This window comes from Nansenia antarctica, assembly GCF_963989245.1.
Source record: "Nansenia antarctica genome assembly, chromosome: 4".
In the NCBI taxonomy this organism is placed as follows: Eukaryota; Metazoa; Chordata; class Actinopteri; order Argentiniformes; family Microstomatidae; genus Nansenia; species Nansenia antarctica.
In genome coordinates, this window is record NC_137689.1 from 35705139 (window position 1) to 35731875 (window position 26737).

At 44.7% G+C, this 26737-nt stretch overlaps 1 protein-coding gene across 1 annotated transcript in view; it reads right to left on the minus strand.

Moving 5' to 3' along the window:
• The window catches only part of quob (quattro b), a gene marked incomplete at both ends in the record, with an annotated part of 72393 nt that overhangs the window by 40185 nt on the left and 5471 nt on the right, over positions 1 to 26737 (minus strand). Inside the window, 2 exons of the mRNA XM_080529345.1 lie at positions 13618 to 13741; positions 15609 to 15764. Coding sequence (XP_080385471.1) covers positions 13618 to 13741; positions 15609 to 15764 — 280 coding nt within the window. The remainder of the gene's footprint in view (positions 1 to 13617; positions 13742 to 15608; positions 15765 to 26737) is intronic.

Genomic DNA, 26737 nt, shown 5'->3' on the forward strand with positions numbered 1-26737 from the left:
CGGAACATGTCCTGGAGGAGGGTCCCCTCCCCAGGCACATCCGTATTCATCCTGACAGCACTTGAATAGAATCCCCATGACCAGGGTAATCCAAGTGCCTTCCCCACTACATCAGTCATCAGCAAAACTGAGGACAGAATGAGAAAAGGATGAGGAAGAAATATCTTTCAAGTAATACCGTACAAAAGGTGATGGCGACGACCAAGACGCCGCCTCACATATCTCCTCCACTCCCACTCCCCTGAGAATGGCCACTGATGTGGCCATGCCCCTGGTGGAATGAGCCCGAATGCCAGTCGGCACGGGCTGCCCCTTCGATTCGTATGCGAGGCTTATAGCCTCGCAAATCCAATGGGACAGCCTCTGCTTCGAGAGTGGTGCCCCGGCTTTCTGTCCGCCGTAGCAGATCAGAAGCTGGGGAGAAGATCTCAGTCCTGCCGTGCGCTTCACATATTGTGCCAACGCGCGCACCGGACATAGACAATGTAAACGCCTCTCCCTCTCTCCGTCGTGAGGAGGAGGAAAAAAGGCGCTCAGAGCACAGCTCTGAACCCTAAACCCACGATTAACCTTAGGGATAAAAGCCGGGTTAGGGCGTAATACAGCTTTTGTTTCGTCATCAGATATGATCAAACAATCTGCCCGTGTCGAGAGAGCGCATAAATCACTCACTCGCTTAGCCGTAGTCAAGGCGAGGAGTAGACTCGTCTTGAGAGACAATAAACGCAACGACACAGTGTCAATGGGTTCGAATGGGGGCACGCACAGCGCCTCTAGCACAATCGACAGGTCCCATTTTGGCATTAGAGTCCTATGAGGGCGTCTAAGCCTACACACTCCAGTCAAAAAACGCTTAACCAGCGAATGACTGAACAGTGTCGTTGTCGCAAAACCCTCATGACAAGCTGAGATGGCAGCCGCGTAAACTTTAATAGTTCCCGCCGCCAATCCCTTGTCAAACAGCGACTGTAAGAAGCACAAGAACGTTTCGACCCGACAGCAGACTGGGTCAACGTCCTGTCCCTCACACCACTGTGTAAACACTCGCCAGCGCGCCGCATATCCCTTTGCAGTGGATTGCGCGCGCGCACTCTGAATGGTCTGAATGACCGCGTCTGTCAGACCCCTTCGTTCTAACAAATCCCTCTCAGTAACCAGGCCATGAGGGGTCCCCCATCATAGGCGGCCCCCTCACCAAGCCTCTGGCTTGAGAGAGTGCATCTTGTCAATGAGGTATGGGCCATGGGCCCTCTACCAACATCTCCATCAGTTCCGGAAACCACGGGGCTCCGGGACGGTCCGGGGCTACAATAATTAACTCTAGCCTCTCTGACCTCACTCGTGCCAACAGTGGGAGGATAGATGTCAGGGGTGGGAACGCGTATAACAGGACCCTCGGCCATGGGTGGTGTGCGAATGCATCGACTCCCAATGGCGGGTTGTCCTGTTCGCGCAGGGAGAACCAAAGGCGACACTGCGCATTCGTCCGTGATGCAAACAGATCCACTTCTGCTTGCCCGAACCGTGCCCAAATCAGAGACACAATGGAGGGTGCTAACCTCCAGTCGTCGTCCCTCGGGCCTCCCCGTGATAACAGATCTGCTCCTTCGTTGAGCAGACCTGGAATGTGGAGAGCTTTTAGCGAACTCAGGTGTGTGACAGCCCACAGCCATACATCTGTCGCTAGGCGATGAAGTGACGCTGAGCGTACTCCCCCTTGACGATTGATGTATGCTACTGTTGTCCTGTTGTCGGATCTGACTAACACGTCCAGATCCTTTAACACCGGGGCAAAATGAAGTAGCGTTAACTTCACCGCCTCGAGTTCCAGCAGGTTGATGTGACGCGTCTCTAACGGTCCCCATCTTCCTGCCACCGAACCTGCCTGACACACTCCTCCCCACCCAGTCAACGACGCGTCCGTGAAGACTGGGTAGTGGGATGCCGGTCTGCCCATGGCGACTCCGCGCGCGATGACGCGTGGGTCTCTCCAGTAGCTCAGGTCGGTTTTGACCGATCTCGGTATTACAATCAACTTGCGACGGTGTCTCACTGGATCCAGTCGCAGTCGTGCGAACCACCTCTGCAGTCTGTGCATGTGTAATAGGCCTAAGGGGACCACTACATGGGCTGCAGACATGAGTCCTAGTAAGGACATCATTGACAGAGCGGTGATTGTATTTGTCACTCGACACACCCGGAGAGCTGACGTCAGTGTCGCTCTCCGTGGTGCCGATAAACTGGCCCTCATCTTGGCAGTATCCAACTGAATGCCTAGATAGGAAAACTGTTGAGCCGGCCACGGAGCACTCTTTGTCCAGTTGACAGCAAACCCCAGCTGAGTGAGGTGCTGCACCAGTGAGGTTGCGTCCCGAATGGCTCGATTTGGGCATTGGGCCAAGACCAGTAGGTCGTCAAGATATGCTAATATGCGTATCCCGTTTCGCCTCAGTGGTTCGAGGGCTGTCTGCACGCATTTGGAGAAAGTTCGAGGAGCAAGCGCGTACCCGAAGGGCAGGCGCGTGTACTCGTAAACCTTCCCTTGGAAGGCAAAACGTAGAAATTTCCTGTGCCTCTCTGTGATTGGCACATGAAAATACGCGTCCCTCAGGTCTATGCTGATTCCGTAGTCGCCCTTCTGTATACAAGACAGAAGGCGCCTCGTTGTCAACATACGAAAGGGGCGTTTCGCCACTCTCTCGTTGAGGACCCTTAAATCTAATATGGGTCTCATGCCTCCGGATTTCTTTGGGACAAGGAAATACGGGGAGTACCACCCCATGTCCCACTGGTCCCTCGGAACCATTGTCACTGCGCCCTTTGTTAGGAGATTCGTAATCTCCTCCTGGAGCGCACGTGTTTTTATCGGGCAGGACAAAACAGTCTCTTTCATGCCCCTGAAGGGCGGAGGAGGCTGAATGAACTGTAGTGCATATCCCCTCCTCAATGTCCTGTCCAGCCAGCCCGACAGAATACCTGCCCCTTCTAGCCATTCTGCATAACGCAACGACAGCGGCTGGGCCGTCTGTTGTGGTGCAGTCGACAGAAAAAGCTTGAATTTCTGTATGACCCCAGCCGCCGCTGCACACCGAGGAGGTGGCACAGCCCAAGGTGGGGTCATTTCGAAAGGGATGGGCTGCCGTCTGTAAAGAGTGTTTGTTATGTGTAACAATGCCCTTTATTGACGCAGGTTTATTATGCCTGATAATCAAAGAACAGGCCGCACGCTCATGAGCTGGGCCAGATCCTGATAGACATGGAGGGGTTTTTGATGTAAATAACGGTCCCTCTATACGGCTACAGACAGGGGTGTTTAACCCCGTTTGTGTCGTGATAGGGGTAAGTCTGTTAGGCAGAGAGCTGGCCACACGCTGGTAAGCTGGGCCAGTCTCCGCCTTGTTTCTAACCGGTAGCGATTGGACCACGCTCCGACAAGGCAGGCGGGTCTCCGCTCTGGTAGATAACATGGGAAAATCTCCTTTACTGAAAAAGTAAGGTGGGGATTTTCCTTCTTTTGCCTCTTTATGAGGTAGCAAGCCATGAAGAGGAAACCGGTGGTGGGGTCATTACCGACCCCTCCGCCAGTGAAACCGGGCCACGCTGCCGTGGGGGGCCGTAGCGGGCCCTCCCAGTGGTCAGCGGCGGGGGCTGGGGATGCCGAGTGGGGCATGGCTCCGTCTGTAGAGGTAAAGCCAGTGCCGCATCACGCCGAAACCTCCGTTTCGCAGCCGTTGACGGTCTAGTCGTCACCATGGCGGAAGAAGAAGAGGTGGAGGGTCGCTGGAGGGGGAGGTGGCTGCGTTTGCCATCAGGCGACCCCCACAAACCGCGACGCCCTGGGCCAGGTACATCGTCGCGGCACTGAGCTTGCTCAGAAGCTCAGCCTCCGCTGCAGACAAACCGTTGGGTCGGTCTGTGGTGATTTTCGCAATGGCGGCGTTAAACACGGCGATGTTATTCGCCGCTGCCGCCGCCTGCGCACCGAGAGCGTAGCTCTTGTCTACCAGGGTGGCGTTAAACCTGTCACGCTGGTTGGGCAGCATAGGTTTTTTAGGCACCAACCAGGCGCTGGACCCCGGTACCAAGGAGGCGGCTAGCGCTGGTTCGAGCGGCGGGGAGCCGTTGGTTATCCCCTCCGCGAGCCCCTCCACTCTGGTAAAGGGCAAGAACGCCTTCACTGGCGCCCTGCCTGTGAGTGGTTCTCCCCACTTGTCCTCCACGAACTTATCTAAGCCCGGGAGGACAGCGTTAGGAGGTTGGTCCTGTCGCTTCGCCCTTTTTCCGTAAAAAAGGTCCTTCTCCCAGAAGGACTCCGTTGGGGGAGGGGAGGCGGGACGGGGAATTGCCAACACGCCTGCCGCAGCTTCCAGGAGGCCCTGGAAGTCGTGGTGGAGTGATGGGGGGGCGAGGGCGGGGAGCACGTGAGCCTCTACCTGCCGCTCGCTCTCATCAGAGCTTTCTGATTCTGACACCGGCACCGACCACTCAGCTGGGTGAGGGCGGCGTGATGTCAGGGCCGGCTGAGCGGGCGGGACCATCCCTACTTGGGGAGGTGCCTGCCCAGAACGCCGCTCTGGGGCCTGTCCGGACGCATCATCGGCAGAGCTATTCGAGTCGGATAGCATCCCCGAGATAGCGCCCGCCAGGGGAACGCTCTCCTTGAACCAGGCCATCCTCTTTCGCCTTTCCGCGACGGAAAGGAGGTGGAAGGGGAGGCAGCTGGGGGAGGCGACCAACGCCGCCTCGGCATGTTCGGGGCCGAGGCAGACGTGGCAGAAGTCGTGCTTGTCCTCCGCTGCTAGGAAATCGCAGCGGCAGGTGTCCCGGAGGAACTTCTTCGTGGTCGGCGGCGGACGATCCATCGCTGAAGGGAAAAGTCTCCTCCGCTGAAAAGTGTCCTCCGCTGCTTGGAAGTCGCAGCGGCAGGCGTCCCGGAGGAACTTCTCCATAGGCGGCGGACGATCCATCTTGAAGGGAAAAGTCTGGCGGGTCCTCCAGTCTTAGTAGTCGTCCTTCTCAGTCTTCAGATATAAACCCGTGCTGAACTTTTTGGGAGAATGATGGAGCGAAGTACGCCCCTTTATATAGCACCCCAGGTGGGCGCAGGCATTGAAAAATTCAGTCATTGGCTACTTTAGGTAGCGGGGTAAACCAATAGGAGCAGAGCTCCCCTATGGGGCGGAGCTCCACGATATAGAACAAGTGTTTTACAATTCACTAATCACCCTCTCTATCCTGTCCTCTTTGTCTCTGTCTCTATCACACACATACACACACACAAACACACACACACGCGCACACACACACACACACACACACACACACACACACATCCCCACACACTAACACCTTACTCTAAATGCTTCTTCTTAGGTTACTAGTCGTGAGTCTAAAAAAGACATGCCCGGAACATTCTTAAAAGCCGACCGTGCACGGTGCATACCAGACAGTTGAGTTAGGGTTAGGGTTAGGGTGAGGTGCATACCAGACAGCTGGCAGCCAGCCTAAGGCTATAGTGCTTTGTCATTGTGGTTGGAATGCCTCTTAACTGGAGACAAGAAAGGGCCAATCTGTTTAACAAGTTAGCTGTCACCTTGAACTTCAAAGCTTGTCAATTAAAGCTATGTACTATTAAAGCAAGGGTTAATAGTGTGTTTTGGAATGACTTCATCTCTATTGGTCGTGGGAACTGACCCTGAAAATGCATATTCTCTTCTTCCTTTGGAATAATCGCAGTTCCAACATGATTGGACAGTTGAAAGCAAGTTGCACTACAAAGACTTCACAAATACAGCCAGATCAGTGGTTCAGATCAGAGGGATGCATTGTGTTAAAGATGCATTGGAGTGTTAAAACAGTGCACAAGCATTGGGTTGTGTGTGATGCATCGCCCCCTGGTGGTGAAATGATATAACGGATCCAGTCCCAAGATATGTTGTGGATATTTTGTGATTTCGGAATTATATGGTATACTATACCACTTTTCAATTCATTCATTATTTCTCATAATGTAAATATAGATGGTGCTTTATATATCTCAAGACAACCTGGTCTCACACGGCAGACGTCAGGATTCGACGTCTGTCGTTCGCATCCAAACGTCGAATTCCGACGTGACATTTCGTTCTGAAAGCGCAGGGGTGCGCCTGTTATGTGCGCCTGTCGGGCTGGCATGGGTGGCACAATTTTGAGAATTTAACACTTAATTCCCTGCATTCTGGTCAATTTGTGCACCATACAAATGTAATATTAAACTCCCATATTTATTCTTTAAACAAACAAATCTGGGGGAGTGGTCGGAGTTAATGAGATATTGTTCCAATCCATTACCTGGCCATTACCTGCCTGTGAAAAGTATGAAAAGTTTGCATTGCCTAGCGTGTAGGCCCGTGAGAAATTGAGAGCATATCAATCACTAGATGCCTACAACTACGCAATCTGTGGTCATGTACAGTACATCAAATACCATGACATAGATTCAGACTTTTATGTCTTGAAATCAGAAGTCCTCCCAAGCCAAAGACAAGATAGGTTGTCTTACAATCCGTGCGTTTAATTGCAAACTTCCACATACAAAACCGCCAGTTCACCGAAGCTCTCCTTTCCTCAACGTAATACCCGCCCCCCCCCCCCCCGTGACCTCCACCAATCACAGGAATGCATTGGCACACAACACAGCTCACAGTAACAGTGCTAACATTGAATTTCTGAGCATTAATTGCAACATTAATGAACATATTATTACACGGTTGCTACAATACTTTACCTGATATAAAATGGGCGGCACATGCACAAGCATTTTTTAAAATCTTGTCCTCAGTCCAGTTGACGCCGCCGGTTGCTCTGAAATGGTCTGATCCTGATGGAATTCGGTAGAATTCGTGGAATATCGATTCTGACAACCGAACACGCAACAGGCAGACATTTCTTTATGCTAGTAGCCGTTGTAAGCTATTTTAAGCGTACCTAACTCTGGATCAAGAATGTTGTTTTTGTCCAGGCTTCCGTTGCCTAAACGCGCGCGACTGTAAAAGGGGCGGGGGCATTATTCACCGGGGTTCTTCTCTGGTGAAGATCAAGTGAGAAAGATTGCTTTACCTTCATCAGATCCACTTGCCTTTGGCTTACCTGTATATTTTGGTCTATACCAGGACTTGAGAAACGAGATGCCCAACATTGGATTTGACAAACTCTGGCCCATTTTGCCCAACAAGTGGAAGAGTTTGAAGCAGCGGAGACAGGGTTGCCAGTAGGGTTGGGTACCGAAAATCGGTACCGGTAGGTACCGGTTACTTTACATTCGGTATGTACCCGTACCGAATCGCAAAGGAGATTTCGGTGCCTCATTTCGGTACTTTTCTATCTCGCTCCGGTGTCAACTGGTGACTCATGACGTCACATCACCTGTTAAATTTCCACTCAGTGAAAGCAGCGAGTACGGAAGGATAACGAGAAGGTTGCTAATAGCAACTTCCGCTAGCGGGTTGGCATAACGCGACGCTCGACTTATGGGTGTGTTCCGTAAACTCGTTCTGGAATTCTGATCACCACTCGTGGAATGCCTTCTGTCCAATCAAATGACTTGCACTCCAGGATTCGACGCGTCTGTTGATGACGTAGTGCGGATGTGTGGCTGCGTCTCTGCGAGGTGGACAACATGATCGGGGATCTCCTGATATTCGGGTACTGTGTCAGATCATGTATATATCATGTATATATATCCTTATCCTACTACTGTGTCTGAAAAATGAATCGTCATGTCATCATGGACCAGAGAGGGGGAGGGGAGTAGTAGTAGCTGAGCGGCAACAGAGTTTGGATTTTGACGAGGTGGAGGGCTCCAGTTCATCAGAGTTATATTTCCTCTCGGTCTTCTTGGTTCTGGGGGCTATGCAGGCCTCTTCACTAGATCCCTTTTCTAAGAATATTCTGATGTCCTTGAGGGGCTGCCGAACAAGTGTGTACTCGTATTCAAAATCAGTACCAACGATAGGCACCCCCAGCTTAATGGAGTCCCCAAGGCTCAGGAGTTTTATTTTCATTTATTTTAATTTGAGTGTATATTTAACTAATATATATTGTGCCTCAGCAATAAAAAAGTGAAAAGCTGTTTAATGTTGTCGACCGTGTTATTATATATATATGTCATTTAAAAAAATCAAAAGTACCGAATTAAGTACCGTTTTGGTACCGGTACCGTTTTAAAAGTATCGGTTAGGTACCGGTACCGGATAAAACCCAAACGGTACCCAACCCTAGTTGCCAGATGGGCTGGTTTTTTGTGGATTTAGCTGTTTTTAGACTGGTTAGGCTCGAAATTGTCAATCCCATCTGGCAACCCTGAGCGGAGAGTCTACAGATAGTATGTTTACAGATATCGCACTGCTGGAGATGCACTCCACACGTTCTTAAAAGAAATAAAGCTTTATTGTACTTAAAACAATATTTCGTATGTGTTTTTTGAGAGTTCTTTACATCAAATTATATACATCATGTCAGCTGTGTGCCAATCAATCAGGGGGGTGGCACCTGGGGTGGCCAATCAGATTTCAGGGGTGGCACGTGCTACCCCAGGTCACCCCCTGGACACGCCCCTGGCTGCACTTGCATTAATTAGTTAGGCCACATCATTAGTTAGGCCACATCATTTTGAGATACAACCAACGGAGAACAGATTTTAATAGGCCACATTTTGAGATACAACCAACGGAGAACAGATTTTAATAACAACAGCAGAAACAATTGTCATCTTCACTGTTTTATTCGCTGTCAATAGGCCTATCAAACTAGGCTATTTTACAACCCGACGGCAGTGCGCTTCAACGTTCATTCATTTGGAACTGCGAGAATGAGTAACGTTAGCCCGATTGCACTTGCATTAATTATAGGCTACATTTTGAGACCGGTCGGATCTATTCATACAACAAGGGACACAGCACTTTCCCGTTTTCCCCATATTGTCAGGGTATTTGAGCCTCGGAAAAGCGCTATATAAATATAATTTATTTATCAAAGTGGGTGTGGCTTAGACAGTTAGGGGGAGTGGCTTGTATCAAAGTGGCCTAGGAGGGTGAAAGTTGAAATTATACAATGTCCCATGAAGGGGAAGGAGTGTGTCAAGTTTGAAGAGTGTGACTCTTTCGCAGCCCCTTCCCTGGGCCCAAACGTACCCCAGCACTTTAATTCAGGCTTTTGGGCCTAGTGTGACATTAAAGGTTAAAGGACTTTAGCTTCGCAACCGTAGGTGCCACAGACACGGTTCAGATATTTTCCGACTCGGCTCGGCCCCACCAACAGGCCCCACCCACTTTGATACAAGCCACTCCCCCTAAGTGTCTAAGCCACTCCCACTTTGATACAGGCCACACCCACTTTGATACAAGCTCCACCCACTTTGATACAAGCCACTCCCCCTAACTGTCTAAGCCACTCCCACTTTGATACAAGCTCCACCCACTTTGATACAATGCACTCCCCCTAAGTGTCTAAGACACTCCCACTTTGATACAGGCTCCACCCACTTTGATACAAGCCACTCCCACTTTGATACAAGCCACTCCCCCTAACTGTCTAAGCCACACCCACTTTGATAAATAAATTATATTTATATAGCGCTTTTCCAAGGCTCAAATACCCTGACAATATGGGGAAAACGGGAAAGTGCTGTGTCCCTTGTTGTATGAATAGATCCGACCGGTCTCAAAATGTAGCCTATAATTAATGCAAGTGCAATCGGGCTAACGTTACTCATTCTCGCAGTTCCAAATAATGAATGAACGTTGAAGCGCACTGCCGTCGGGTTGTAAAATAGCCTAGTTTGATAGGCCTATTGACAGCGAATAAAACAGTGAAGATGACAATTGTTTCTGCTGTTGTTATTAAAATCTGTTCTCCGTTGGTTGTATCTCAAAATGTGGCCTATTAAAATCTGTTCTCCGTTGGTTGTATCTCAAAATGTGGCCTATTAAAATCTGTTCTCCGTTGGTTGTATCTCAAAATGATGTGGCCTAACTAATGATGTGGCCTAACTAATTAATGCAAGTGCAGCCAGGGGCGTGTCCAGGGGGTGGCCTGGGGTAGCACGTGCCACCCCTGAAATCTGATTGGCCACCCCAGGTGCCACCCCCCTGATTGATTGGCACACAGCTGACATGATGTATATAATTTGATGTAAAGAACTCTCAAAAAACACATACGAAATATTGTTTTAAGTACAATAAAGCTTTATTTATTTTAAGAACGTGTGGAGTGCATCTCCAGCAGTGCGATATCTGTAAACATACTATCTGTAGACTCTCCGCTCAGGGTTGCCAGATGGGATTGACAATTTCGAGCCTAACTAGTCTAAAAACAGCTAAATCCACAAAAAACCAGCCCATCTGGCAACCCTGTCTCCGCTGCTTCAAACTCTTCCACTTGTTGCGCAAAATGGGCCAGAGTTTGTCAAATCCAATGTTGGGCATCTCGTTTCTCAAGTCCTGGTATAGACCAAAATTATACAGGTAAGCCAAAGGCAAGTGGTGTATGTCCCCCCTGTGGTGTATGTCCCCACCTGTCCTACCCGCTGTACATACCTTATGTTTTGTTGTATTGTTCTTCCCATGATGGATGTATGTTTATCTTGTAGATAGTACTAGTTAGTTGTCTGTATTATCTTGTAGATAGTACTAGTTTTTTTGTCTGTCTTACATGTAACGATGAATTGAGAATCAAGGACCCCAATTGAAATAAGCCAGTGGCTTTCTTGGGTTTTTATCCTGTTAGTTGACCTTGTATGTAATATGTACTTTCATGTACCTACTTCTGCAAATCTTCTAATAAAGTTTTCAATCAATCAATCAATCAATCAAGTGGATCTGATGAAGGTAAAGCAATCTTTCTCACTTGATCTTCACCAGAGAAGAACCCCGGTGAATGATGCATAAAGAAATGTCTGCTTGTTGCGTGTTCGGTTGTCAGAATCGATATTCCACGACTATCGGACTCAAGTTCTACCGAATTCCATCAGGATCAGACCATTTCAGAGCAACCGGCGGCGGCAACTGGACTGAGGACAAGATAAAAAAAATGCTTGTGCATGTGCCGCCCATTTTATATCAGGTAAAGTATTGTAGCAACCGTGTAATAATATGTTCATTAATGTTGCAATTAATGCTCAGAAATGCAATGTTAGCACTGTTACTGTGAGCTGTGTTGTGTGCCAATGCATTCCTGTGATTGGTGGAGGTCACGGGGGGGGGGCGGGTGTTGCGTTGAGGAAAGGAGAGCTTCGGTGAACTGGCGGTTTTGTATGTGGAAGTTTGCAATTAAACGCACGGATTGTAAGACACCTTGTGTGTACAGTACATCAAATACCATGACATAGATTCAGACTTTTATGTCTTGAAATCAGAAGTCCTCCCAAGCCAAAGACAAGATGCTGCAAAGAATACCTCTGTGTCATTGGCTGCTATAGGCATAAAAGGAGAGAAACTCATGGTGTGGCCCCCATCTTCCCCTGACCTCAACCCTATTGAGAACCTTTGGAGCATCCTCAAGCAAAATATATATGAGGGTGGGAGGCAGTTCACATCAAAACAGCAGCTCTGGGAGGCTATTCTGGCATCCTGCAAAGAAATTCAAGCAGAAACTGTCCAAAAACTCACAAGTTCAATGGATGCAAGAATTGTGAAGGTGATATCAAAGAAGGGGTCCTATGTTAACATGTAACTTGACCTGTTAAGATGTTTTTGTTTGAAATAGCTTTTGATTTCAGTAAATATGACCTCCTAATATGACCTCCTAACCCTAAATTCATCAAATTACCATTTTTAGTTCTTTACAACCTATAAAATGTTTTGAAACTCTGTTGTGCATAATCATTTGGAACAGTGCATTTTGAGTTTTTTATTAAAAAAAATAATACTGTTATCATTGGGAGGTTTGTTCAATAAAATTTGAATTATACTCTAACGGTTGATGACTTGAAAATGATACTGATTGTCATTTGCATCGACTATTTAGGAAAATCTGAGAAAAATATAATTTGCATAATAATTTGGAACGAGGTGTACATGACCACAGATTGCGTAGTTGTAGGCATCTAGTGATTTATATGCTCTCAATTTCTCACGGGCCTACACGCTAGGCAATGCAAACTTTTCATACTTTTCACAGGCAGGTAATGGCCAGGTAATGGATTGGAACAATATCTCATTAACTCCGACCACTCGCCCAGATTTGTTTGTTTAAAGAATAAATATGGGAGTTTAATATTACATTTGTATGGTGCACAAATTGACCAGAATGCAGGGAATTAAGTGTTAAATTCTGAAAAAATTGTGCCACCCATGCCAGCCCGACAGGCGCACATAACAGGCGCACCCCTGCGCTTTCAGAACGAAATGTCACATCGGAATTCGACGTTTGGATGCGAACGACAGACGTTGAATCCTGACGTCTGCCGTGTGAGACCAGGGGCCTCATTCATAAAGAAATACTTGAACGTCATCTTTGACTTTCACGTAAGCACATTTTTCTAAACGGACGTGAGCATTATTTATAAAACGGGCTGAGATGGTTTAAAGTTGCGTACGTGCTTCCTTCTATAAATACCAAACATACTTGGAATTGAACGCAGGTGAATGAGGTTTGTATTAACGCCCTGTGATAGAGGCTCAATTATAGCGGCTGAATGAAGCCAAGTGCTATAATATAATATAATACAGACAGACAATACTGACAATATTATATACTGTCTGTATTACATTATATTATAGCACTTGGCTTCATTCAGCCGCTATTTGAGCCGCTATCACAGGGCTTTAATACTATATTATAGGGTAGGCGTGCGTCTGGAAGGGGAGAGAGCAGTAATACCACGTTCATTGATAAAATGACATAAGGGATGGAAAGGGGGGATGGCAGTTTTAGACGGGGGATGATTTGGACTGTTTTTATTTCAGGGGGGATGCCATTCCCCCTCATCCCGACTCAACTCGAAATCCAGTATCATTTAGTGCGTGGCCGGGCAAGGCATAGGCATGTTGAAGAGAGATAGACAGCTCCGGAGGGATATAAAGAAAGACTGAAATACAATCATAAACATTAGTTCCCTTTCAATCTTGAATTAAACTCATTTTCTCGGCTGATAACAACATCGTTAATTTTATTACGAGCCACTTGCATGAATTACAGTAGGCAACGTTTTTCCAGTGCAGCTCACATGCCTGTAATAACTCCGCATAACCAGTAGGTAATGTACGTAAGCAAGTTGAATACTCGACGTCGAGCTACGATCGTTTCCACGATCAAATTGACTCACGTTGAAATTTTATAAATCACTACGTTGACGTGGTTTTCTACGTACGACACGGGTAAGATCAACATTTGATCTAAGCACCCGTTATGAATGAGGCCCCAGGTTGCTCAAGAGGCAAGGGATATGTAAAGATTAGATAGACGTGATCATTGCCAAATTCCACTCCACCCAAGAGGACATCTCCAACTCCACTCAGTCAATTGTTGTGCTAATTATTTAGGGATTTTAACATCTAGTCCTATTAAGAATCAAGAATCCTAATGAATGATTATTCTGTAAAAAAAAAACACATAGGATGTAGTCAGGTCATGTTGTACCTGGGGATGGAGTGGAGGTAGAGCAGCAGTTTGCAGACCTCCTGGGCTGACGCCAAAGGGGACGTCCAGCCCTTCCTGTCCCCGTGGACCTCCACCACCGCCCTGCCTGTTTTGTCTCTGCTCCCTGGGGTTAGAGAGAGCACAGGAGGGGGAAGAGGTCACACTTTACTGAACATGAAGTTACAAAAAGATACAATGATGATGCATGGGATTACTTAATAATAATAATAATAATAATAATAATAATAATAATAATAATAATACATTAGACTTATATAGCGCTTTTCTAGACACTCAAAGACGCTTTATAAACTGAAAAGATCGAGTAGTAACATTAAAAGAAACACAAAAATAAATAAAAGAAAGTATAGGGGTCTAATACTTTTTTTGATTACTAAATCTAAATCTAAGTGTCTTTGTAGGACAATCTACTCTGTATACTGCAATTACACCTAGTAGATTTCGGGCGGAGAAGTGGCGAACAAGCAACGCCACCGTCCTCTCTCAACCAGCATTTTTTGAAAAGTGGTCATATCATATCTATACATCATATCTATCATATCATGTCTATCATATCTATACATCATATCATATTATAATTTTTAGATTTCGGGCGGAGAAGCAGCGACCTTACTACAATTATGTGTAACTAGGACATTTACAGTGACACTTTTGAAACTAAATGGTCTTCGTTGATTTCCTTGGTTAATTTCCTTGGTTTCCATGGTTAACCATTCAACGAAAGATCAGGGGCCTCATTTATTAAAAAAGTACTTGAATGTCATCTTTGACTTTCACGTAAGCACATTTTTCTAAACGGACGTAAGCATTATTTATAAAATGGGCTGCGCTTGTTTAAAATTGCGTACGTGCTTCCTTCTATAAATACCAACGCAGGTAAAATGAACGCAGGTGAATGAGGTTTGTATTAATGCCCTGTGATAGCGGCTGAATTATAGCGGCTGAATTGAGCCAAGTGCTATAATATAGGGTAGGCGTTCGTCTGGGAGAGGGCAGAGAAGGGTGACTTCTCGGTAAGTTGCGTTTGTAACGTTTGATCATGACAACTAACCAGGCAAATCATGCTTATACTCAGTACTCAAGTTGTAAAAGAAAATCAGGGGAGGTGGTGGATTTTATCATTATGAGGACAATTTTAGCATCCCCACAGCGTCTGTGACTTCAGTGTCAGTGACTTGGTAAAAATGTCATTGCATGTGTGCGCGCCCCCTCACACCTTGAAATAACAGTAATACCACGTTCATTGATAACATGACATAACGGATGGAAAGGGTGGATGGCAGTTTTAGAAGGGGGATGATTTTGACTGTTTTTATTTCAGGGGGGATGCCATCCCCCCTCAACTCGAGTGCTGCTTATACTGTAATAATATAATGGTCTTATTCTTATCAGGTGACATTGAAAACTTGGCTGCTCACTCCCTTTGCAAACTCCCAGACACCGGAGAAAATCCAGTATAATTTAGCGCGTGGCCGGGCAAGGTCCGTTGTGGAACGCACTAGGCATGTTGAAGGGGAGATAGACAGCTCCGGAGGGATATAAAGAAAGACTGAAATACAATCATAAACATCAGTTCCCTTTAAATCTTGAATTAAACTCATTTTCTCGGCTGATAACAACATCGTTAATTTTATTACGAGCCTTCGCATGAATTACAGTAGGCAGTGCGGCTCACATGCCTGTAATAACTCTGCATAACCAGTAGGTAATGTGCGTACGCAAGGTCAATACCCGACGTAGAGCTACGATCGTTTCCACGGTCAAATTGACTCACGTTGAAATTGTATAAATCACTACGTTGACGTGGTTTTCTACGTACGACACGGGTAAGATCAAATTTGATCCAAAGTACTTTCTATAAATGAGGCCCCAGATGCGTGATGAATTCTGCAACCAGCATCCGATATGAAAAACACAACAGGACCAATTCAGAGTTTTGATTCCCACAGAGAACTTGACAGAGATTGTACCTGGTAGACAGGCGATGCTCAGTTGAAGCAGCTCACTGATGCTTCTGATGCTGGTTTCTTGGGAGGGGGGAGACAGTGGAACTCCAGACTTGGAGGAGGTGGGTAGGATTGGTGGCGCTGATGGTTTGTCAGTCTTGGTGCTCTGGGGTTTTGTCCCTGAGGCGTTAGCGAGTGGAGGAGTCCTTGTTTCACCTTTTCCAGGCTCTTTAATGTGAAAAGGAACTGCAGTGTGTCAGTGGGAAGTTATGTCAGGAAGACGGACCTTTTTGCATCATTACTTACATCTTCTATGCATAGTGCAGTATTTAGAAATAGGCCCTCTTAAATGTGTTTCTGTTTAAGTTCCCTTTAAATATCTATTTCCTGTATCAATCATTATCTCAAACCATTTGAAGTCTCACAGGTAGAATTGTCAATCAAATAGCCTCAGATACATGTTTGCTCTCTATTGTAGTCACACTGGACGCACAATTGTACAGTATATCCTGTCCAGTGACTTTTACCCTTTCAGCATTGTAGTCCGGGTAATAATGTGAAAAAATAGTTCACTTATTCATAAAAGCACAAAACTTGGTACACTTGTACAGTTTGGGGTCCTGAACATTTTCAGATGTGGAGCCCTCGCAAAAACTCCTTCTAGTGGCCGTGGCGGCCATTTTCCTTTCCGCCATAGCCAAATTGTGTATTTTGCTTCATATCTCCTGAACCAAACATGATAACACCAAACAGATGATGTCTACTCCTATATTTTGAAGGCCAAGGATTACAATGATACCATATACAACATCATAAAGTGTTCAGGTGGCCATGGCGGCCATTTTCCTTTCCGCCATAGCCGAATTATGTATCTCACTTCATATCCCCTTAACCAAACATGATAACACTGAACAGGTGATGTCTACCCCTATGTTTTGAAGGTCAAGGATTACAATGATACCATATACAACATCATAACGTGTTCAGGTGAATAGTTAGTGGTGAAATCAGTGACGTTGTGAGAATAATTAAAATGAAATCGCATAATCTGAGAATATGCATATTCAAATGTCATATTTCATGTAATAATTTATTTCATTATTAATTTAATAATGTATTTACTATAGTTCTCTAGGTCCAGAATTGTCTATTAGGCTATAAATGTAGGTATTTCAGTTGTTGCACCTTCTTGATGGCCTGTCACTCTACTGTTGGTACTGGTTGATGAGTTTGAGAATGCCATGGAGTTCAGCAGAAAAAGCGTTTCTGAAAACAGACATCATGAACAGACCAGAAGTGTCCAGCTGAAATTCAAAAGACAAGTGAATGCATTTGTTGATGTGATTGAGGAAATGGGGAATTAATGAATGAATGAATGAATGAATGAATGAATGAATGAATGAATGAATGAATGAATGGTCTTCATTGTCATTTATACAGTACAGGTACCATACAACGAAATTTAGTAGGGGGGGCTCCCCTGGTGCTTGGAAAAAGAGTAAAATAAAAAAGGGAAAAGAGCTGGTTTACATAAATAAAGGCTATGTACAAATACTATCCTATACTACTATACTATACAATAAAACACTGTGCTGTACTCTATGCTATGCTATAAATATCCTAACTTTTCCTATATCTGAACCTTATGTACACAAGGGTTGTCATATTGCACATAGTATTGTTGCACATTCATTTAAAGTGTCGCAGTTAGCAGGTTTGAAATGTTCACAGTTGTATTTCAATAGTGCACTTATGTTTACAATCTAGTAGCTGCCATCAAGTTGTCTAGATTGTCCAGGGCCTAGAACCTAGGTCTTTGCTGTGTTCAGGGCCTGAATGGCCCTAGGGTAGAAACTGAGCTTCAGTCTGTTTGTCCGTGCGAACATGGTCCTGAACCGCCTTCCAGAGAGGGGAGGGGGGCGCCGATGATCTTCTGGGCCGATCTCACGACTCTCTGTAGCGCTTTCCTCTCTGCGGCTGTGCAGCTGGAGAACCACACGCAAATGCAGTAGGTGAGGATGCTCTCCACTGTGCAGCGGTAGAAGGTCACAAGCAGAACCTGTCTGAGGTGGTATTTCCTGAGGACTCTCAGGAAGTAGAGCCGCTGTTGTGCCTTCTTGATGATGGCTGCTGTGTTGGTCCTCCAGGACAGGTCCTCCTGTATGTGCACCCCCAGGAATCGGAGAGTTGAGACTCTCTCCACGCTCCCTTCATCGACTAGCAGGGGCTGGACCTCAGATTTTTTCCTCCTGAAGTCCACGATGATTTCCTGGGTCTTTAGCTGGTTTAGCAGCAGGTTGTTAACCTTGCACAGCCGCTTCACAAAAGACAGCAACAACCTTCTAAAGCTGGACTCAAGGGACATAGCAGACCAATCTGTTGTGGATGCTGTTCATGTTGCAGAGAGGATGGGCCAAGAGCAGTACAAACTCTTCATTGCTGAGAGGATGCAGGGCGCAAAACCCATTACCGTCCCTTTAAAGAGGAACAAGCTTCCTCTTTTTAAAACGGCTCCAATAACGCAGTCCAGGACAAAACTCAAAGAAAAATCACTAAGAAATGACTGTTCACTGTTTTCCAGACTCTACATCGTCTGTCAGACCCGTGATGGGAACCTTGAAAATTTCTTCAGACATGAAAATCAGGCTTACCCTCCATCACTCTCCATTCATGGTGAACTACGCTTGGGAAACAAGGCTGATCTGTTAAGTTGCCTAGAAAGGACTATATGCTGCAGTGCCCCAGACAGTGCCACACAAAACAGTGGCCCAGTCAGCAACAGTGCCCCGGAAAGTGTCTCAGGAAACCGTGCCCCAGACTGCGCTTCCAGAAACAGTGCCCCAGACAGTGAGGTCCAAATACTAGATGGGTCAGTAGTCATCAACATGTTGAAACCAGGCATAGCAAAAACCTTCAATGAGTTTTCCAGCAAGATCTTTATGCCTTATATAAAAGGGAAACTTGAAAGTGTCAACAGAGTGGATGTGGTGTGGGACTGCTATGAAGCAAACAGCTTAACACTAGAACAGCGACATTTTTTTACCTACTTTTAGTGCGAAGAGGTGTCGAATCACACGACCACTCTTCACAATGGGGGAGTGTGTACTGACGCACAAAAATCGCTGGATGGCGATGTCACACAAGAAGAGAAAATGACAAGACACTACCTCTAAAAATGCATAAAGTTCCAGAGAAGCAGGGACAGAGCAGAGAGTCAGCTGAAAAGGAACACATATATAATATATAATAACGTATGCATGCCATTGTAGATGTAACGTAAGTGGAGAGGAGATTGATCTAGGAGATTGATCGAGACTGCGGGAGTTTTCATTACTAACGAATGAAAGTTGATTATCATTATTAAAAAATAACTGTAATATATATTGCAATGTTGTCCCTTTCACAAATGGTAAAGGGTAAATGGACTGCACTTATATAGCGCCTTTTTTGCTGCTCCAAAGCGCTTTACAACGGCCTCTCATTCACCCATTCACACACACATTCACACACCAATGGCGGCACACATAGTTCCATGTAATTTCCTTGGAATCCCAAGCTGTGTTGACCAGGTATCTGTAATGTTCACATTTATATATAACAGTAATAAATATAGCAATAAATGACAGCGCTGTAAATAGTGTTATTCTTGCACAATTGCACCCACAACGAGCTATTGCCGTCCGGAGTTGATCAGCTCCAGATTGAACCAAGGTTCTTCGCTACAGAAACATTTTCACACAATGACAAACATGTGATGCGTTTTATATAATATTCTTTGAACAGAACGGGACAGGTGCCAGAAACTGCCATAATATACCATACATATATCTGCCATATATCGTACCTCCGTTTTATATTGAGAAATATGATAAATACATATGGCGGAGGTATGATATGTGGTGTGTGGCTAGATATTTTCATGTAGCACTGTGACTGTGCCTATCTGTGGATTATTATTTATAAATAGTGGTCTCCTGAGAGGAGCGAGTCTTGATTTTTTTTTATGCAACAAGGAGGAGAACATGGTTACAGAAACACACCGTTGGGACGTGGTGGAGCGGGGGAAACCCGATGTCTTTGTCCTTGTTGATCGGAAACGATCGAGATCCATCATCAACCCTCCCCCATCAACCATTAGGCCTACATCATATTTTTCAATATATCTTGTATTGTCTGAACGAACATTTATTTCGCCATATTACGTGACTTAGGCACCTTAGGTTTTTGTGACCGGGACGATCAGAAAGAGATTAGTTTACCACGAAACAAGGAATGCAAAATCAAAAAAACAATGCATTACATTGGTCGTCCTATTGAGATGATAACAGTTTACAGATTGAACTCATTATCACTATTAGGCTACCGAGTCTCGATCTCAAATGGCATTCAATTGTCAGGATTCATCTTTGATAAACAATGGCCTACTAATTACATCCCATTGAGTATGTTTGCATATGAACACACTTATTCCTATGTAGCCTATTGCATTATTTTCATACATAATATGAACAATGCGCAGCTTTCCGAGAGCCCACGGCGCATGAGAGTAATGAGAGTAAAGTTAACGTTTTATATTATATTCTTTGAACAACAGAACGGGACAGGCGCGAGAAACTGCCATAATATATCATACATATATCTGCCATCCCACACCTTACCTCCATCCCACATGTAGCCTATTTATCATAATATGTTTCAATATGCCTCCATAGCAGTCTACACGATTTAGCTAGGCTATATCTATAATTATATTATGAGAACATCAGTATTTTATTATGAGTGGGACTGCTCAGAATAAAAATAATAATACATTATATACTGTAGGTCTATTATAAATATCCGTTCGTTATATAATATTCGTTGATGATTACATAATCAAATGTAGGCTACTGCAATGACTTTCATTACTGCTGCGAGAGTTGAGAGAGTTGAGTACAACTGAGTACCGGTACAACCTTTCTGGTGGGGGATGGTTTGAAGGGCTTGTTGAAGGAATTGGCATCCTTTGTGTGGTGATCGGAAACGATCAGAAAGAGATCATTGAGAATAAGATGACCCTCCCCCATGCATCTGATGGAGCCGTTCGTGGGCAAAGGAAGAAATGTCACGGCAGACAATTACTTCACCTCCTTGCCACTGGCAAACACCCTTTTGGCCCAACAAACCACAATTGTTGGCACAATTAATAAAATGATGATGATGAAAACCTTTATTGTCCCCAATGGGGACATTTTGTTGTCAAACAGCTTAGTAGGGCAGACAGAAAACATTCAATAAATAAATAAATAAAACAGTGCAGGCTCAATAAGTAAACAGTGCAAGATAAAGTGCTCAAGTGCATGTATAGTCCAAGTAGCAGTCTTAACGGCCTCTCAGCTCCAGGTCTCCCCCACCCTGCAGGGCCTGGTTGTAGAGACAAAATCAGACGGGAGTTGCCCCCATGTACACGGGCACAGACTGAAAGATTTTCCAGCAAGGTGCTGAGGGCTGGAGAAGCCACACTCACGGTTTACCAGGCAAAACCTAAGAAAAATGTATGCCTCCTCAGCACACTGCATCAAACCGTTTCTACTAATGATGGCCCAAAGAAACTGCCCGAAACGGTTTCCTACTACAACAGCACTAAGTTCGGTGTTGATGTTCTGGACCAGATGACGAGGAAATACACAGTAAAAGGAGGGACCCGCCGTTGGCCTGTAGCTGTGTTTTACAACATTTTGGACATGGCTGCAATTAATGCACGCATTCTGTACAGCCAGTGCATGGGCGTCAGGATAAGCAGGAAGAAATTCCTTCATAAGCTGGCAGGGGAGCTGTGTGAGCCTCTGGTAATGACAAGGCTTCCTTCTACACCAGCAGCGAGAAGGCGACTGCAGCTCGAAACTCCTCGCACACCTCCGTCCCCACAGGTGAAAAGAAAAAAGTGTCAAGGTGCCATATGTCGAGGGAACAAAGCAACTAACATCTGCCAGTCATGTGGACGATTTGTCTGTGGCACATGCACCAAGCCAGCAACCGTGTGTTGGGGATGCTGACTGTCCCATGGCCAGGCCTGATGCCTCTCCTGCCCTGTCTACCTGACAGCGCCCACGGTGAGCGCTCCGGCAACCTCCTATTCACTTTCTACTTTTTTTTATATATATTGGTGTTCATATTAATTACCATAGTTTTTACTTGGAAGAATTGACGTGAACATTGCAAGTAAATAAAAATGTTACTTGAATTATCTGTCTCTCTGTCTGTGTTCGTTTGTACACATATCACATCTGATATATCTATGTAAAGACATTTCACTGCAACATGAACACACTATATTTTCACTTTTCACAACAGCTATTTTCATTTCATTTATAATGTGCAGTAAACAAACAAAATAATGTATACTCTCTGCAATTGGCTACTATACAATGGTGCCAAAATCAACTATCCAAATATGAATCTGCGTATATCTATGTACAACCTTGTTGTAGCCTATTATTATCATGGTCGACATGAGAATTGTTGGCTACTTCATATCATAACTGAACATTCATATATATAGCCTATTGCATTATTTGAAAATTGACAGCGCTGTACATAGTGTCATTCAATGCACAAGCACGTCATTTCAAACGATTTTGGTCGACAGCTAAATACATTATCAATATCTTATTATCAATTGTCAATATACTCTCTCCCTTCTTCTCCTTACTTTCCTGTCTGTCTTCACTATACCTGGGACTGCCCCACTCAGAAATATCCGTTCGTTATATCGTTGATGATTACAGGCATAATCATCGCCGACATCATTTTATTTGATGTACACATTTCACGGCAAGAGACAGTTTCTTCTCCCAACAATTTATTGTTCACTGCACAACATGAACACAGTGAGGATTCAAACAAACAAAATAATTAATACACTCTGCAATTGGCTACTACAATGTTGCCAAAATCAACTATCTAATGTTCGAAAACGAATCTACAAATATTAATCTGCGTATATAGGCTACAACCGTCTTGCTTGTTGTGTATTATTATCATTGCCGACACAGGTCTAATCATAACTGAACATCTGATAATAAGGTGAAGGGCAGTATTATTCATCTTTACTTTATTGGGTGAATAAACTGAATATGAATGATTGTACAGTTGTCTATAGGCAAGAATGGGCTGAAACAATGACAGTTACAGTCTCGCTCAAACTGTAGTGAGATTAGGAGACTACTAATTGTAAATAGTAATGCACAATTATGGTTATTACTGGTGGCCTGAGGTGGTCCAGTGGTCTAGCACCGTGGTCTACAGTGATATACAAAAAAGACATTATATACAATATTATAAATATCTGTTTGTTATATAATATTCGTTGATGAACTACTTTGCTGCGGTATCATTCATACTGTGCAGTGTATCATTCATAACTGTACATAGGCTACACATATCATAATATCTTATCACTATTGCATGGAACTTGGGTGAAAAAAAAAACTCAGCTCCAACAAATCTGAAGGGATTGGGAGACATACTGTACAGTTTATCATTTTCATAACTGTCTGTACATATACATATCTTATGTATCACTAGGGCTGTCCCAAACGACTATTTTTCTAACGATTAATCTATCGATTATTCTTTCGATTAGTCTAACGACTAATTTAACGATTAGTCTAACGATTGTTTTTTTACTGTTCGATTAATGTATCACTTAATTTTCCCCAAATAAATGTCAAAAACTTCTCTTATCAACATTTCAGTATTTATTTAATGTAATATTTATCTCCACAATAGCAACAGGTCTCATGTCCTTGACGATCATCTGTAAGATGCAGTTAGAAAGCTGAGCAGCCATCTGGGGTGTGCATGGAGTTGTGTTCTTTTTGTGGAAAAAGTCCTCCACACTGCTTTGCCTCCTGAAAATAAAAAAAAGCACACATTTCTTATCATGTGTAGGCCCCTTAATTTCCACCTCACTGCTATGTTTAGCCAACATGGCCATTTAGAAGTCTGTCCATCACCACAACACATAGCTAGCTAGTAGCTACATGGCTAGCTAACTTTACTCTCGCTGCTATGTTATGATTAGCTAAATTGATGCTAACGTAGCATGCGAGCTACGAGCTAGATAACGTACAGTAGGTGCGAGCACCACAATAACAATAGGCTAGTAAGGCTACCGTAGCTAGCCAGCTACATAGCTAACGTTACTAACACCAGAAGACAAGACATACAAACTGTGGTGAGCTACATTGCTTGTGTAACATTAGCTAGTAGCTATTCATTTTTCACTGATACACGGCCGGAAAAGTGAACAGAAATACAACGGTGACTTACGGTGGTGCTATCTTGCGGCTGTCTTCACAAAGCGCTCCAGGATGCTTTCGCTTGAGGTGCTCGTTCATTGCAGTCGTACTGCTGTGATAGGCCATTTCATTTTTGCACAGTTTACAGACCACCACATTGCCATTGGTTTCTTTTTTTGTAAAGTACTCCCATACTTTGGACGATCGTGGGCGAAGTATTTTAGCCGCCGGCTCTGCCTCCGTGTTTGCACTGGTCGCAGCCATTTTGTTTATTTACGACTAACCGACGCATATTACGCAAACCGACGTAAAGACGTAGTCGATGACGTCGATGACGTCGACTAATCGTAACAGCCCTATGTATCACTATTGCTATATATAGCCTATATATAAACACATTATGTTACAAATATCAGTCTTATCCACTGTATCTAATTCAGCACTGAAGCCTGAAGGTTGAGCACAGTGTGTGCCCCCTTGCTACCTCTGCTGATATAAAAGAGAATTGCAGCCTTGGAGAAAAAGATGGCAGCCGAATCTCAAGGCAAATACACAGGCACACACAGAAATACTGCAAAATCGCTTTATACTAACTCGATTGTGAAAATGTAAAGATGCTGGGTGGTAGAACGCACATATCTAGGAAAAGTCATGAAAGGAGGGTCCTGACATTTGATCGAGTGCAAAGGTAGAATTTTTTTTGTACTCACTGGTGCCCGATGACACCTCACGGCTTTCCTAGTGTTAAAGTCCCAGACAAGACAGAAGCGGGGAACGGGCACAAGAACAAGAGTGGAAGGAAAAAACAAGGTACCAACCAACTGGAAAGGCTTCCTGAGAGTGGATGAAAATAAAACCGAACTATTTCACTTCCTGGCCAGGAACCTTGTAAAAATGTCAACGACCAAACAAGTTGTTTCCACGTACGGACCCAATGTTCTGTCAACCGACCCACTACTAGACACGCATCATCTTTCCCCTTGCACACATGAGGAGGCAGATACAAGGATGCTACTCCATGTGGCGGATGCCACAAGAAAGGGATATAAAAAGATCATCCTGCGCACTGTGGATACAGATGTTGTGGTCCTAGCCATTGCACATGTGTCAGAGCTGGACATTGAGGAGCTGTGGGTGGCGTTTGGGACTGGTAAGAACTTCAGGTACGTGCAACAAATATTATGTGCAATATGACAACCCATGTGTACATAAGGTTCAGATAATAGGAAAAAGTTAGGATATTTATAGCATAGCATAGTGTACAGCACAGTGTTTTATTGTATAGTATAGTAGTATAGTATAGTAGATCGTGTACATAGCCTTATTTATGTCAACCAGCTCTTTTCTCTTTTTTGTTTTATCCTTGGCTCTCTTGTTTTTAGTCTTTTTTCCAAGCACCAGGGGAGCCCCCCCCCTCCTAAATTTCGTTGTATGGTACCTGTACTGTATTAATGACAATAAAGACCATTCATTCATTCATTCATTCATTCATTCAGGTACATACCCATCCATGAGATTGCCAGGTCCCTGGGTCCAGAGAAAGCAAAGGCTCTTCCTATGTTCCATGCTTTTACTGGCTGTGACACAGTGTCTGCATTTGCAACCATGGGCAAGAAGGCAGCATGGGACACTTGGAATGCCTATGACATGGCAACAGAGGCCTTCATGGCTCTGTCACAGGCTCCAAACATCATACCGGAGGAAGTTATGTCGACTGTGGAGCGCTTCACAATTCTCCTCTACAGTCGCACCAGCAGCCAACTAAACATCAACACAGCCCGTCTTGAGTTATTCACCAAGAAAGGAAGGGGAATGGAGCAAATCCCCCCAACAAAGGATGCATTGGTACAGCACCTAAAAAGAGCAGTGTACCAAGGGGGACACTGTTGGGGACAAGCTCTTGTGGTTGCACCTAAGATGCCATCACCAAAAGACTGGGGTTGGATGGATCCAAGTGGCTGGAAGCCTTTGTGGTCAACTCTTCCACAGGCAAGCCAGTCCATCCTGGAAATTTTGAGTTGTGGCTGCAAGAAAGGCTGCCGGGGGCATTGCAAGTGCAGAAAAGCCTCCTTAAAGTGCACTGCTCTGTGTCAGTCAGGAGGAGACTGTGGAGACAGTGAAGAATAGGTGTCAGTGTGTGGTGGCAACTTTATTTTGTATTAAACTTCCTTTAACTTGTTCCCTTGTCCCAGTGTGTCTGTTTCAGTGATCCCTGGCACATTATGAGGTCTGATTTCACCACTAACTATTCACCTGAACACTTTATGATGTTGAATATGGTATCATTGTAATCCTTGACCTTCAAAACATAGGGGTAGACATCACCTGTTCAGTGTTATCATGTTTGGTTAAGGAGATATGAAGTGAGATACATAATTTGGCTATGGCGGAAAGGAAAATGGCCGCCATGGCCACCTGAACACTTTATGATGTTGTATATGGTATCATTGTAATCCTTGGCCTTCAAAATATAGGGGTAGACATCATCTGTTTGGTGTTATCATGTTTGGTTCAGGAGATATGAAGCAAAATACACAATTTGGCTATGGCGGAAAGGAAAATGGCCGCCACGGCCACTAGAAGGAGTTTTTGCGAGGGCTCCTCATCTGAAAATGTTCAGGACCCCAAACTGTACAAGTGTACCAAGTTTTGTGCTTTTATGAAAAAGTGAACTATTACCCTAAAATGTTGCACATACCCCCACTATTGGGAGTAATTCAACACAGAGGGACTTTTTCGGACATTGCTCTCAATAGCTGTCTTTGATACAAACACAAACCTCTAAGCATCACAGCTGCACTACGTATAGCCTTTAAACATTGGACATGCTCTATGTAACACAACACTTTGAAGGCTGTTAAGCCTGGCTTT